At 36.9% G+C, this 12,739-nt stretch overlaps 1 protein-coding gene across 4 annotated transcripts; it reads left to right on the forward strand.

Moving 5' to 3' along the window:
- The first annotated feature begins 1,333 nt into the window (after positions 1–1,333).
- On the forward strand, positions 1,334–12,739 carry LOC105008929. Of its 4 annotated transcripts, XM_020056220.3 has the most exons (6): positions 1,334–7,399; positions 7,747–7,837; positions 9,856–9,933; positions 10,782–10,989; positions 11,196–11,279; positions 12,267–12,739. In XM_020056220.3, the coding sequence occupies exon 1, from the start codon at positions 1,822–1,824 to the stop codon at positions 6,400–6,402; it is 4,581 nt and encodes a 1,526-aa protein (XP_019911779.2). In that variant the 5' UTR covers positions 1,334–1,821; the 3' UTR covers positions 6,403–7,399; positions 7,747–7,837; positions 9,856–9,933; positions 10,782–10,989; positions 11,196–11,279; positions 12,267–12,739. The 4 variants fall into 4 exon arrangements, with proteins under 4 accessions (XP_019911779.2, XP_019911770.2, XP_019911769.2 ...); XM_020056211.3 differs by lacking the exon at positions 10,782–10,989 and having other exon boundaries at positions 7,747–7,860; XM_020056210.3 differs by having other exon boundaries at positions 10,782–11,279.

Genomic DNA, 12,739 nt, shown 5'->3' on the forward strand with positions numbered 1-12,739 from the left:
AGATTTTGCCTTCAAAATACAAGTCTGGGGCAAAACGCAATATTAATAATATTAAATTAATCTACTTTTACGCTTTGCTTAGTGTATTTTGTAAATCTATAGATAATAAGAGGAAAATATACATATAAAAAAGAGAGGTTTGTTTAAATAGTACTTCACAAAGGATGAATAATATTCTACGGTGGAGAACATTGAGAAATGAAGATGGAGTAAACTATTGTTGTAAACATTTCATATTTAAAAAAAGAGTTGATGAATTATTGATGTTATTCTTGTTAATTTGCTGGTGTTCTTTAGTTATATATGGGCTCTTTGCGCTAAATCCAGCAACCCTCCCCCATTGCAACACATTATAATATACTGTACACGGGAAACCTATTTTATCTGTATAGGGCAATATACATTTGCTTTGTGGCCAATGGTATGGGTGGAGTAAAATGCTAGCAACAATTGCAAATACAAACTGCGCCTTGATGTCTTTGCATATAATTACTCTATCCCCTCTCCTGAACATTTCCTACAATACATACTCTACAGCGTATAGAACAGTTTTTTTCTGTATAGAGCAATATGTACATGTATTGTCTATTATAGTGTTTTGCATTGGGGCCTAAAGAGGGTGTGGAAAATATTGTGTTGCCATTCCACATGATTATACAGGTTTGTCTTACTCTACACACTCTCCTGAACATTTCCTACATTGCTTTCTCTGTGGAGTATTCAATAGTTTATGAGCTACGAGGCAATATGTATTCAATTTTCAGTCATTGGCATTGTCTGAATTTTGCTCTTGGAATGTCCCTGTCTCAGGTCTTATGCTGCTACATTATTGTGCTGGGGTAGTAGGGTCAGTTCTCCCCCTCCACTATAAATATTTGTAGATCTAAGGAATCAATTTTCTTAATTTTCTGTGTCTCCTGCTGTTTTAAACTTAGGAGGACATGAGGTCTTGGCCCACACCTGAGGAGTACCAGGCTTGAAAGGCTTGTTTACTCTTAATATGTTCACCCGGCACAGCCAGAAGAGGACTGGTCACCCCTGTGAGCCTGGTCCCTCTCTAGGTTTCTTCCTAAACTTCGGCCTTCTTAGGGAGTTTTTCCTAGCCACTGAAATTCAATGCTACTGTTGTTTGCTCCTTGGGGTTTAAGGCCGGGTGTTTTGTAAAAGCACTTTGTGACAACTGCTGATGGGCTTTATAAATACATTTGATTGATTGATATAGGAAAGGCAGGCCTTGAGCGGCCTCACACTCCGGTACGGTAGGTGGCGGTATATGCACCTTCAATTGATGCGATCAGCCATTCATTTAAGAGAAGAATAAGAAGACCCGGAAGTGTTTTTTTAAATGTTGTTAACAAGACGCTGATGCATCGTGTTCATATGTAATCTCGTTGCTTTGTTGAGTCCAAAATACTTTTACCAAGAAACTATTTTCGGTGATTTTTTTCGCTTTATCAAATGCTGCGCAGGAGAACGTAGGTGCATTTCCATCTATCAACCGACAGTAGCTGTAAGGTCAGATAAACTTCACTTTGGTTACAGAAGTTAACCGACTTAACATCAACCCAACGATTAGCTACTCTAGGTAGTTGTCGTAAAAAGCTACATAGAAGCATTAATATTGAATACGTTTCGTATTTTTATCTATCCATTTGCATTTATATTCCCATCTATAACAGGAAGTTAAAACGTTGTCTGCTACTTACATCAACTTTCAAGTGCCTTGCAAGCAAAACCTTACTGTTAGTTAGCTAGATAGCTAAATGGGCTAACTCACAACTCAAAGAGAGAGGCGATTTCTCAGTCACGCTTGTCGGACTGATGTTGAAAGAAACGTCGCCAGACATGGCCGAAGGTACTGGGGCTGGTGATGGGGTGATTAAAGCAACAATTATTGGTGCTCAGGACCTGAAAATTACACAGAACCTATCGAGTATTAACGCAGTATCACCGGGCGTAGACCAGTTTCAAAGACCAACTGGGAACTTGAGTGGTAAAGAAGCTAAAAGTGTTTTTGTTAAAACTCCTCAAGGTAACCCATTCCCTGAGGTAGTTAATTTAGTCAAAGAGGAGTTGTGTGATATTTCAATAGGAAGCATATTTACATCAGACACAGTAAGTATGTTTTGTAAAGATCAAACCACACAAACAATTACACATGCGATGAAAACCTTTCAAGTACATGCCCCACTCAATCAGGAAGTACTGGCTAGTAAAGATGATTCTTCAGGCCCGAGTATTGCCATCCACTCTCGGCCAAGCTCACCTGCTACAACAAATAACTGTAGTTCAACTCCAGTGCTTCATCCTTGTCATATTCAGACTCAACCTATTATAGTTACAGACAAATGTCAAGCGCTGAATGATCAGTCTGCTCAGTCAGAGCATCAACATTTGTGGCAGTGGCGTAGCAGTTTAGCTTTAAAAACTTCTGGAAGTTATTTTAAATACTTAGATTGTAAGAGAATAGGTTTAAGTTTCAATGTTGGATCTGAGGAAAAACAGAAACTAAATTTGGAGTTACTAACTAATGGTGTAATGTTTGAGGTTTATGATTTTGCCAAAGAAATGAATAAATGTCACCAGCAAGTTGTCTTTGATATTTTAGATTACAACTTTGAACTCAATTTGCAACATGAGCAACAGCATGCATTTACAGGTCACACTATGTCAATAAGATTAATAGAAATGATTAGACAATCTATGTCTGTGCAAGAAAAAACTGATTTGTTAGCAGAAGTCTTTGAACTTCCAGAAGTAACACTTAACGCTGATGAAATCAGCAGGCCGACCCTTGGTTTGGTGGGTGAATGTGCTGACATTGCCATGAGGGTTGAAGATTGTCCACTGGTCTTATCACCATCATTTGACAATGAATCTGTTAAAGCTGGTCAGGAGAATGGACCTGTTAATACTTGTATAATGGACAAGCCTGATCTAGACCCATCTCTTCAGTGTGCCATGATCTCTCAAAAGAAAGAAGTTACACTGTGTGATGACAGAACAACTCACAGCCTTGTTATCAACCATTCCCCCTTGGGGTCTACAATGAACAAAGTGTCAAATGACTATTACACCTGCTGTAAAAAAATAGATATTGACTTTAACTTGAAATCAAAATCTAGGACCAAGAAGAAACTTAGCTTGGACTTGCTAAGCAAAGATGTAATGATTGAAGTGGATAATTTTGCCACAAAAGTGTGCGGCTCTTACAAGGAAATTGTCTGTGATGTTCTACAGCACAATTTTGAACTGGATTTGCAAAGTGGGAAAACTCAGTTGTCTTTAAATATTATGTCAGATTTGATGAAAATAATTTTGGAACATAAACAAATCTCATCATCCCAAGAGAGTCTTGAGTTCTCAAAGAAAGTATTCCTAGAATTTCCCAAGAAAACAGATGTTTCAATTTCTCAAGAAATGTTGGATCTTTACCCACGATGCAAGGCAATTGGTGTAGACCTTGATATGAATAGGCAGTCAAAAGCCAAACAGAAAATTGACTTGGTGCTTCTTACTGATGGTGTGATGTATGAGGTTCATAAATTTGCAAGAACACATTTAAGTGAAGAAATCTATGCATGCAGCCTCTGTGATATCTTAGAATATAATTTTAATATGAATCTGCAAAGTCTTAACAGTTTGTGCTTCACCACCAGTATTGGGAAAAAAATAAGGAATATTTTTAAAAATCAGTACATTTGCAAAAGAAGGCAAGAGGCTAATGTTCAACTTGCAGTAGCATCGATGCAGCAACATAATCTTTCTCAGGTAGCTGCCACTGTTGTAGAGCAAGACTCAGAGAAGAGCCATGTAGATATTTGCCGAAAAATGATCCATAAAATTTTAAAGACTGGTGATCTGCAGCAATTGCCAATATTTTCCAAAGTAGCTGAATATTTTGCTCCTGAAAACAAATTGAAACAAATTCTTGCGAAATACAAATCAGACATACTACCATATATTGTTGAAGAATATAGTAACTTTAGTTACTCTGACAAACAAATGATGTCACTTGTGAATGAGCTATTTTGTGGTTTACATTTGATTGATTGCTTGGCTCACCAGGCAAAAACAACTCTTTTAATCTGGGAGAGGATTATATTAGGCAATGCCCCTAGCACTGGAAAAACAGAGTTGAAGGCTGAAACTGTGCGTTTGGTAAATACTGTCAACGTTGCCATCCGAGAACTGAAATTGCCACAATTTTCTCCATCCAGTGGAAATAGATTTGACAGTCTGTTTAATGATGGAGCAGTGACTTACAGCATCCATGATGATGTGTTAGAGTTTTCAAAAAAGTGGAGAACTGGAAAGAACGTGCTGGCAGAATTTACTGCTGATTTGCAGGTTCCACTATTCAAAGCAGGATGCCGGGCTCTGGGCCTTATTTCAAAGCTAGTCATTGATCCTCTCTGGAGAGCCTTGTCTTGGGAGGGAAATGTTTTGGAAATGGAAATAAGATACCAAACACTTATTGCCAAGCTCAAGAAATGGCAGGATAATGGAAGAGACATTGTTGAAGGAACTGCACAGTTGTTTGATGACATCAAGGTTACCAAAGACCTTGTGCTTGACCGGCTTACCATGTGTACAGACACAGACTTTTTTGAATTGACAGTTCAAATTGTTGAATTACTCTCTGCCAGCTTTCTGAAAGTATGTTGTAAAGCACTGTCTGGCAATCAAGGACTAGCATCAGAAGTAGTAAAAAATGTCTGCTTCAAGAAAGATTTGTTTGTCTTGAAACATCTGCAAAAGGTAAAGTCAAATGCAATCAGTATTGCACTGGAAGCCACTGGCATGTTTAAAAGGAATCGCACTTTGGAATGGCTTCTCTCTTTTGACAAACAAAAGAAAATGTGTTTGTTAAAAGAATTACAGCAAGCAGTGAAGCAGCATGGAGTATTGGCTGGCCAAAGAAAAACAAACCGCACAGCATTGGCTAAATCAATAGAAAGGAAATTGGAGATTGATAGAAATTTAAGGAAACCTCAAACATTAGCTAAGCGTACACTAAACACTAAATACACCTCTTTGGCTCAGCAGAGAAATACAAAAACACAAAAAAAGGCAAAGATGAAACCTAAGGCAAAAGAAATACAGCACCAGCTTTCACCTAGACCATCTTTAAGAAAAGCTCATGCAGAAAACCATAAAACTACAAAATCTGTGACTCGAAAGAGGACAAATCAAGAACAAGGTGATAGGGATGATAAGGATGTTGAAAGAGAGAGGCATTTGTGCAATGAGTCGGATGGAAAAACAAAGTCCAAAGCTTTGTCTGAGGAAACAACCAAGACACTATCTCAGTATTCAAAAGATCATAATATGCCTGGACATTCCACTCCGCTTATGACCTGGCAGCAGACACTGGATGAACCAGAAAGTGAGGCAGTGTTAGCTAAATCAATGGAAATGAAACCAGGGAAACTAAGGAAACCTGAAGCTTTGACACTCAAGACCACAGACCTATCATGTGCTCTTCAGAGAAATATGAAAACTCCAGAAAAGGCAAAGATGAAGCCTGAGATGAAAGAAATACTGCCCCCACAATCACTTTCTCTAAGAATAGTAAAGAATTCTCATTCTGAAAAACATGAACCTAAAATATTAGAGAATCAAAAGAGGACATTTAAAGAGCAAGACGGCATAACTTCATTTGCCAAAAAGGGGTTACAGGATGATGGAGTTGAAATGGAACCAGATTCAGTTGGTAAAACAAAAAAAGCTAACCCAAACGCTTTGTCTGACCTAACATCTGAGACACTGTACATTCCTACTGTGGATAAACAGCAGACACTAGATGAGCCAGACAATTACAGGGTGTTAGCTAAACAATTGGAAATAAAACCAGACGTTAATAGGAACTTAAGGAAACGTCAATCTTTGAATAAGTTCACACTCCAGACCAAATACAACTCTTTGCCACCGCAGAGAAATAAAAAAACACTTGGTAAGGCAAAGATAAAGCCAAATGCGAAAGGAATCCAGACCCAGTATTCATTTAGACAGTCTTCAAAAATAGCATACTCAGAACAACATAAACCAACAACATCAGTGAGTCAAAAGAGGACATTGGGAAAATTTAAAAGCAAAACTTTGTTTTCCAAAAATAAGTTAAAGGATGATGGAATGGTTCTTGTAATGGAAAAGTACTTGTGCAATGAGTTGAAACGGTACCGTGGTTTGTGGAAAAAAGTAAAAGATGTTGATCGAATGTTGACCTCCTTAGGTAAAGAAGAAAGATACTCTGCAGTGATATGCCAACTCTTGTTTCATAGGCATGTTCTTGGGGCAAAAAATGACCAAGGTTTATTGAACACCTCAGTTGCAGGCAGGGCATTGAACTTGCATGATCTAGTGAGGAATTTAAAAAAAATCATTTCCAGGACATTTTAATGTTTAGAGGAAATCTATGACCCTTTTTATTGTTTAAATTATATATTTCTAGGCATTATATGCTTAATTAGATGGTGACAGTAGGGAAAGGTAGTGAGAGACTTTGCTGAAGGCACAGTAAACCAAATTTGAACCCATGGTGCAGCAGTACATCTGCTTTGATCACTGTGACACTTCAGATGTTCATTATATTTATTTTCATCCATACTATTGACCTAAATCTTTATTATATTAGAGTACTTGGCACAAAATAACAACACACACCTTGCAAATTTAATATAATGGTATTCAAAAAGTAATTTTTAAGAATTGCTTCAATTAACTTCATGTATGGATGGGAATATGAATTGCTGTTTTTTCATGCAATAAGTCTACACAGTAAAGAAAATGACTGGCCTTTATCCCCAGTAATTTTTAACAAGATCGGTCTTTTCAAAGTTCAGTAAATTAAGACAATAAAATAAATCTTAATTATATCTGATAATTCCTTTAGCATTCATTTAATTTCATGTAAAGTCTTCTTTTCAAAATAAATACTGCAAATACTGCACTGAATAGAGCATCTACAATTAAAACGTGTATATGTCACTTGCCTGACATCAGCCTTTTTGTTTTACATTTTTTAAATAACTGGTGATTTGTCTTTTATTTTCCCAGTAAAAATAGCTCATGAATAAATCCTTACATTTATATATATATTTTTAAATAAGTATGTTCTTTAGGAGATTTTTTTTATACTTTATTATTAGAGGCAGATGTGAAAAGAAAGCCAGACTCAAATCCACGTTGCACGGGTAGATGTGCACTGGAGGCAGTAGGTTAGACCACACTAACAATAAATAATTTTTCTGATGAGATGTTTTTCATTTTTGGCGAGGCTGGGACAATAAGAAACTTTTTTATAATGTCTTCATAATTCTCCCACTGGTGGATATCCTTCAATGATGTATAACACACTGTGTTGTGTGTGTATATATAAGTCTCCTTGGATCAAAAGGTACGTATGTATGCATTTTGTACTGTTTATTAGCCTATTTGAACTCTTTGCTCTTTCAGTTAGATATAATGTGGTGTTTGTTTGGATGTAAGTTACGTTCTTAAGTTCAACTCTTGAATGTATTTGTTAAAGCCTGGTCCTTACCCAGGATAAACCCTCAACCTTAGGATTAGAAATTATTTGTTGTCTCTGCACTGTAATAATGTAGCTCTAGCATCTGCTTGGCTAGTCTGAGTTTTAATCATATTATCTGCACCTAGCCATTTCTATCTATTAACTGGTTTATGAGTTAGCCAAGTTGTTGGACCCTGCCCTGTTGTGGTAACCATATACACATTTCTTCCCAGGTGCTGTGTTGTCATGTCTAGCTGCTAGGTGTGAATCTCAGAAGCAGAAAGTTTTGCCAACCTTTCAATTCTACAATTGAAAGGTTCAGAAGTGAGTACCTCAAAGCCCTGATGGTGTGTTACTCAGAATTTACAACATTTCTAATTTGCTAAATTTTTTCATTGATTCTTTCAGGATTTTACTCTACTTTTGACTTTAGCCTTCTTTTTCTCCTTTTCTATTTCTGTGTTTGTATTGTTCCCTGTCATGTGGTTATGTTATCTAGTCGTTTCTTTGAAGTACTTTTCAGAAAGGAATAGCATTCATGATACTGTTAAAATGTACTGCACTCATGTTGTTATTTGTCAACTAGCAGGTTATTGAGAGACTACTTGAGGTATGGCACTTGGCACTGTTGATGAAAGTGACTTTTTCTGTCCTTCCTGTAAAGGTTTGCAATAATCCTTTGATGTGTGCAATTAATCTCTGGTATAATCAATTAGGGCTGGGCGATTAATCAATATCAATAATTATCGAGGTAATTACTTCCCTCAATAACAATATGAAAGCATTTAGATACATTTTCTATGATGTCGATATAAAATAATTAGGTAGAGCAGTCCAGTTCACATCTGTGATGCAGCAGGTACGTGCGGAGAAGTGACAATATGCATGTGGAGAGAGATACTCCCCCTAAAACCACTTAGGACCTTGAGTGATGGAATAGCCTCTATTAACCACGAAACATTTGTAATGTAGGCGAATACAGTGGCAGTGATAGCCATGGAGAAGGAGCAGCTTCCATTGAAGACATTATTGATAAAAAGCGTTTATGCCCTATGAGCAAACATTGAAAAGACATCACAAACGCTATTATGCATTGCATTGCTAAGGACATGCTACCAATTAGCACAGTTGAAAAGGAAGGTTTCAAAAAGCTTATCAATTTAATTGACCCCAGGTACGTGCTCCCTATGTCTAAACTCTACGCTGAATGTAGGGAAAAAGTTGATGAACAGCAATCATACAATGTGATTTTCTGGATTTTTGTTTTAGATTCCGTCTCTCACAGTTGATGTGTACCTATGATAAAAATGAATGACCTCTACATGCTTTGTAAGTGGGAAAACCTGCAAAATCGGCAGTGTATCAAATACTTGTTCTCCCCACTGTATATAACTTGCGCTTATCATAATACAATGCATGTCATATATTTTAACATTGAATATTGTGTTTAAATAATGAAATATATGAATATGCAGTACATTAAGCTTTTCATTATTTTCAATAGAAAAAGACTCATTCTGAACACAATTTGCATACATTTTAACACAGTATCATGAATGCTATTCCTCTCTGTAAACGTACTTCAAAGAAATTACAAGAAAACATAAACACATGACAGGAAATTATACAAATATGTAAATATGTCAGTTAGATGTAAATGCTAAATGCATATTACCGATTATAATTTTGTAATTTATTTAAGACATATTTGAAAATGGCCAAAATCAAATATGTAAATATATGTATGACACACGGTCATACATTAGTAATACATATAAACATATTAGTATATGTTTAACAAATATATAGGCATATATTAAAAATGTTTTCGAAAGATATGTCTATATATAACACCTCCGTGTGGGTGCTCATGCACATTCAAGTTCATTATCTTGCCACCTGCAGTAAATTGAGTTGTTAGCAACAATGTTCCTATCGGCGATGACATGATAGCAGGATAGCCAGGTTGATTCATTTTCTCTGTACTACAGCCTACAGGATCCCTACTTCCTTGTCCAGTTGTGGTGGTAATACTTTTCACAGATCCCCTTGAGCTCACTGGCTAATCTTTCCGAGATTTTGTAACAGTGTCTGCTTCTGATCATTCCTCATTACAAGACGAGTCCAACGTTTTGGTTGCAGATATGTTAATCCCGTATTAACGGATATAGGATGTATGTAAATAGAGCAACAAAAATATTAAATATCCCTTTAATCATATTTGCATGTTTTTAGGGGAAATTGAGCTGAAAGCCAATCAGTCGTTTTCCCTACGGTGCTGCGTGATTAATTATAATACATTTATATTTCTCTGCATTCATATTTCCATTGTATTCTTACAGATCCCCACGCCATTATCTGACATGCACCACCAGACGATAGGAGAGCCGCCAGTGTGCCTCACAGACGTCTGCAGGCAGGTATTACTGACGTTCTTGGTACCGCTTCTGATGGTCTGGCTTCATTGATAACCAAACATTAAATAGTTGGTCCATAAAACTTTCTGCCATTGCTTATCATTCAATACTTTGTCTTTTGCGTTTTTCACTCTGTTTTGGTTGTTGCATTTCTCACAAGAATGGCTTGTGGAAAAGCTTCTCCAACATGCTTCATCTCTCAAGTGAAACGTGTACTTGATACCAGATGCTCAGCAAGAATTTCACTGGATTTTTCTCTGTCCTTTGAAGTGACCTTTAAGTACTTTTCATCAGATACAGATAGCTTTTTTGTTTTCGACTGCATTAATCTTCATCTTGCCCAGTCACTTAAAATGTCCACAGAATTTCCAGATGTTACATACAATCACAATGTTAAAACCCAGATTAACACAGTTCCTAATTATGCATACATTGTGTAGAGCTCAAGATGTAAGTGTTTACAGCCATTATCATTATCAATAATAGATTTTAAATAATTTAATTTCATAGATTTTTTGTATGTCACTTCAGGTAGAGGGAGCACCGTACATGTATGTTTTTCCTCCTGTTCAGTACAGGCTTTCAAAAAAATTCCTTTTTGGGAGTGTAGGCAATATTCATTATTAGTCGGCTGGGTTTTACAGGTAAAATGGGAGTCACCTAAGAATTCACTTGTAAATGAAATTGTACCAGTGACTATATCCGTAGAACTAGCGAAGGCCAGCCCGCTCTCATGTAAAGGGTACAGTGATGGGTGAGAATTTTAGAGTTTGTGACAAACCTCAACACCCCATGATGCACAGGGTCCAGCATACGTAATGAGGCCATTGGGGCATCCATGTACATTACAGGGATCATCAACTCTTAGGCTATGAGGACCGGGGCCTGCGGGTTTCCTGTTCTACCTCATCGTTAATTGGACCTGCCTGGTGTCTCAGGTCTAAATAAGTCCCTGATTAGAGGTTTGCTATAAAGAAATGGAATGGAACTGGCTTTGAGGGCCAGAGTTGATTACCTCCATTGTACAAGGTATAACCATACTGGATTTCAGGCACAACGGTAGGAAACGAATTACAAGTGAGACACTATACACAGTCTATAAAAAAACCTAGTATTTATAAGTGGTTACTCTGTGTTGTTGTGCTGCATAGTTATCAATCAAAAGTAATTTGTGATCCCAGTTTGTATGTTAACAAATTTGGAAAATGTACAAAGGGGGTGAATACACTGGCACTAATAGAGAAATGCTTTCATTTCACATCTAGAAATGGACCCTATCTACAGCATGTCAGTAGCACTGGCGGATTCCAGCAGAGCAACGCTTGAGGATGCAAACAGCATCTGTGCTGGTGAGTTCCAGTTATTGTGGATGTAGGTTCTACACTGTAGAACTCTCTCAACATAGATGATTAGGGAGAGTAAATGCATGCACAGAATAATCCTTACAAATGTTATTTGCATTTTCCCCTCAAAATACAGCAGCATTTGTTGAGTCATCAAAAGTCATTATGAGAGCAGGTCTTGTCTCTGTGTGATGGTAGGTTGTTAAACCTGGGAAGAATAAGGGAGACATTGTGCACATTGACTGAATTTAATAATGTTGTACAGTGTATTAGGGAGGTATTCACTGTTGCCATATTTTATGTGGAAGCTGTATTCTAAAATTAATTAAATAATTTTAACTCATCAATCTACACAATCCCCCAAATAGACATACAAAAACTGGTTTTTGGACACTTATTCATTTATAATGAAGAAAAAACTTAAATCATATTTACATAAGTATTCTTTTTGAAGCCATAGCAAAGCTAATAAAAAATATATATATATTTAAAGGAGCAATGGTCTACAGCCCAGATGGCTGAATTTTTACACCATTCATTCTGAAGGGATGAATCTGGATTTCCTACTTACCCAGATTCCGGTGACTCAGAATTACAATTTGTATTTCTCTGTGTCCAGTTTGAAAGAAGTTAAAGGTAAGATATGGGTAGGTTAGTGCAAGTGCATGAAGATTTTGGTGAGCAATACCGATCTCCTCACACAAGCTGGGAAATGGAGCTTCTATCTTCAAAGCTAGTGGTTTGTCATTTACAAAGTTTTACCAAGCAACATAGTAACCAACATTTGATGTCCATTAAAAACTAGTTCATATCACACTTCCTCAATCTTTCTAATTTTTTTTGATCATTTATACAATTTAAATGTGTTATTTTTGTGTTTTTGGTCAATGTCAGCTTTTTTAACTCCCTTATCCTTTCATCTAGTGTCACTTTTTCCACCCTCAAAATCCTGACTTCCACTATGCATAATTGTGCTCCATATTTTATTAACAGGAAGAGGAAGAGGTCCTGACAGGAAGAGGTCTGGCAGATCCAAAGCCACAAAGGAATCAGAAGATATGTTTCTGAGAATCAACAGCTTGCCTGGCTCACAGGAAAACAGCTTCAAGCACAGCTTCGAAGCAATCAAGTCTTAGTTTCAACTGTGAAGACAAGACTTCGAGCCTCAGGTTTGACAGGTCGAGTGGCAGTTAGAAAACCATTACTAAGATGGCAAAATAAGAGGCTTGCCTGGGCCTTGAAGATAGGCCAGTGGACTACTGAAGACAGGAAGAAGAAATCTACAAGTGACACACATTTGTGTGAACTTCTGCAACAGTGTTGGGAGAAGAACTTTCTGAACAATATTTGATTTCCCTTGTAGAAAGAATGCTACAAATATGTTTGGCTGTTATGTCTGCAAAGGTTGGCTACTTTCAGTCAAAAATGTAGATTACATTTCATTAAACAATAATTTTAAAACATTC

Source organism: Esox lucius, chromosome 2 (assembly GCF_011004845.1).
Source record: "Esox lucius isolate fEsoLuc1 chromosome 2, fEsoLuc1.pri, whole genome shotgun sequence".
NCBI classification, from domain to species: domain Eukaryota; kingdom Metazoa; phylum Chordata; class Actinopteri; order Esociformes; family Esocidae; genus Esox; species Esox lucius.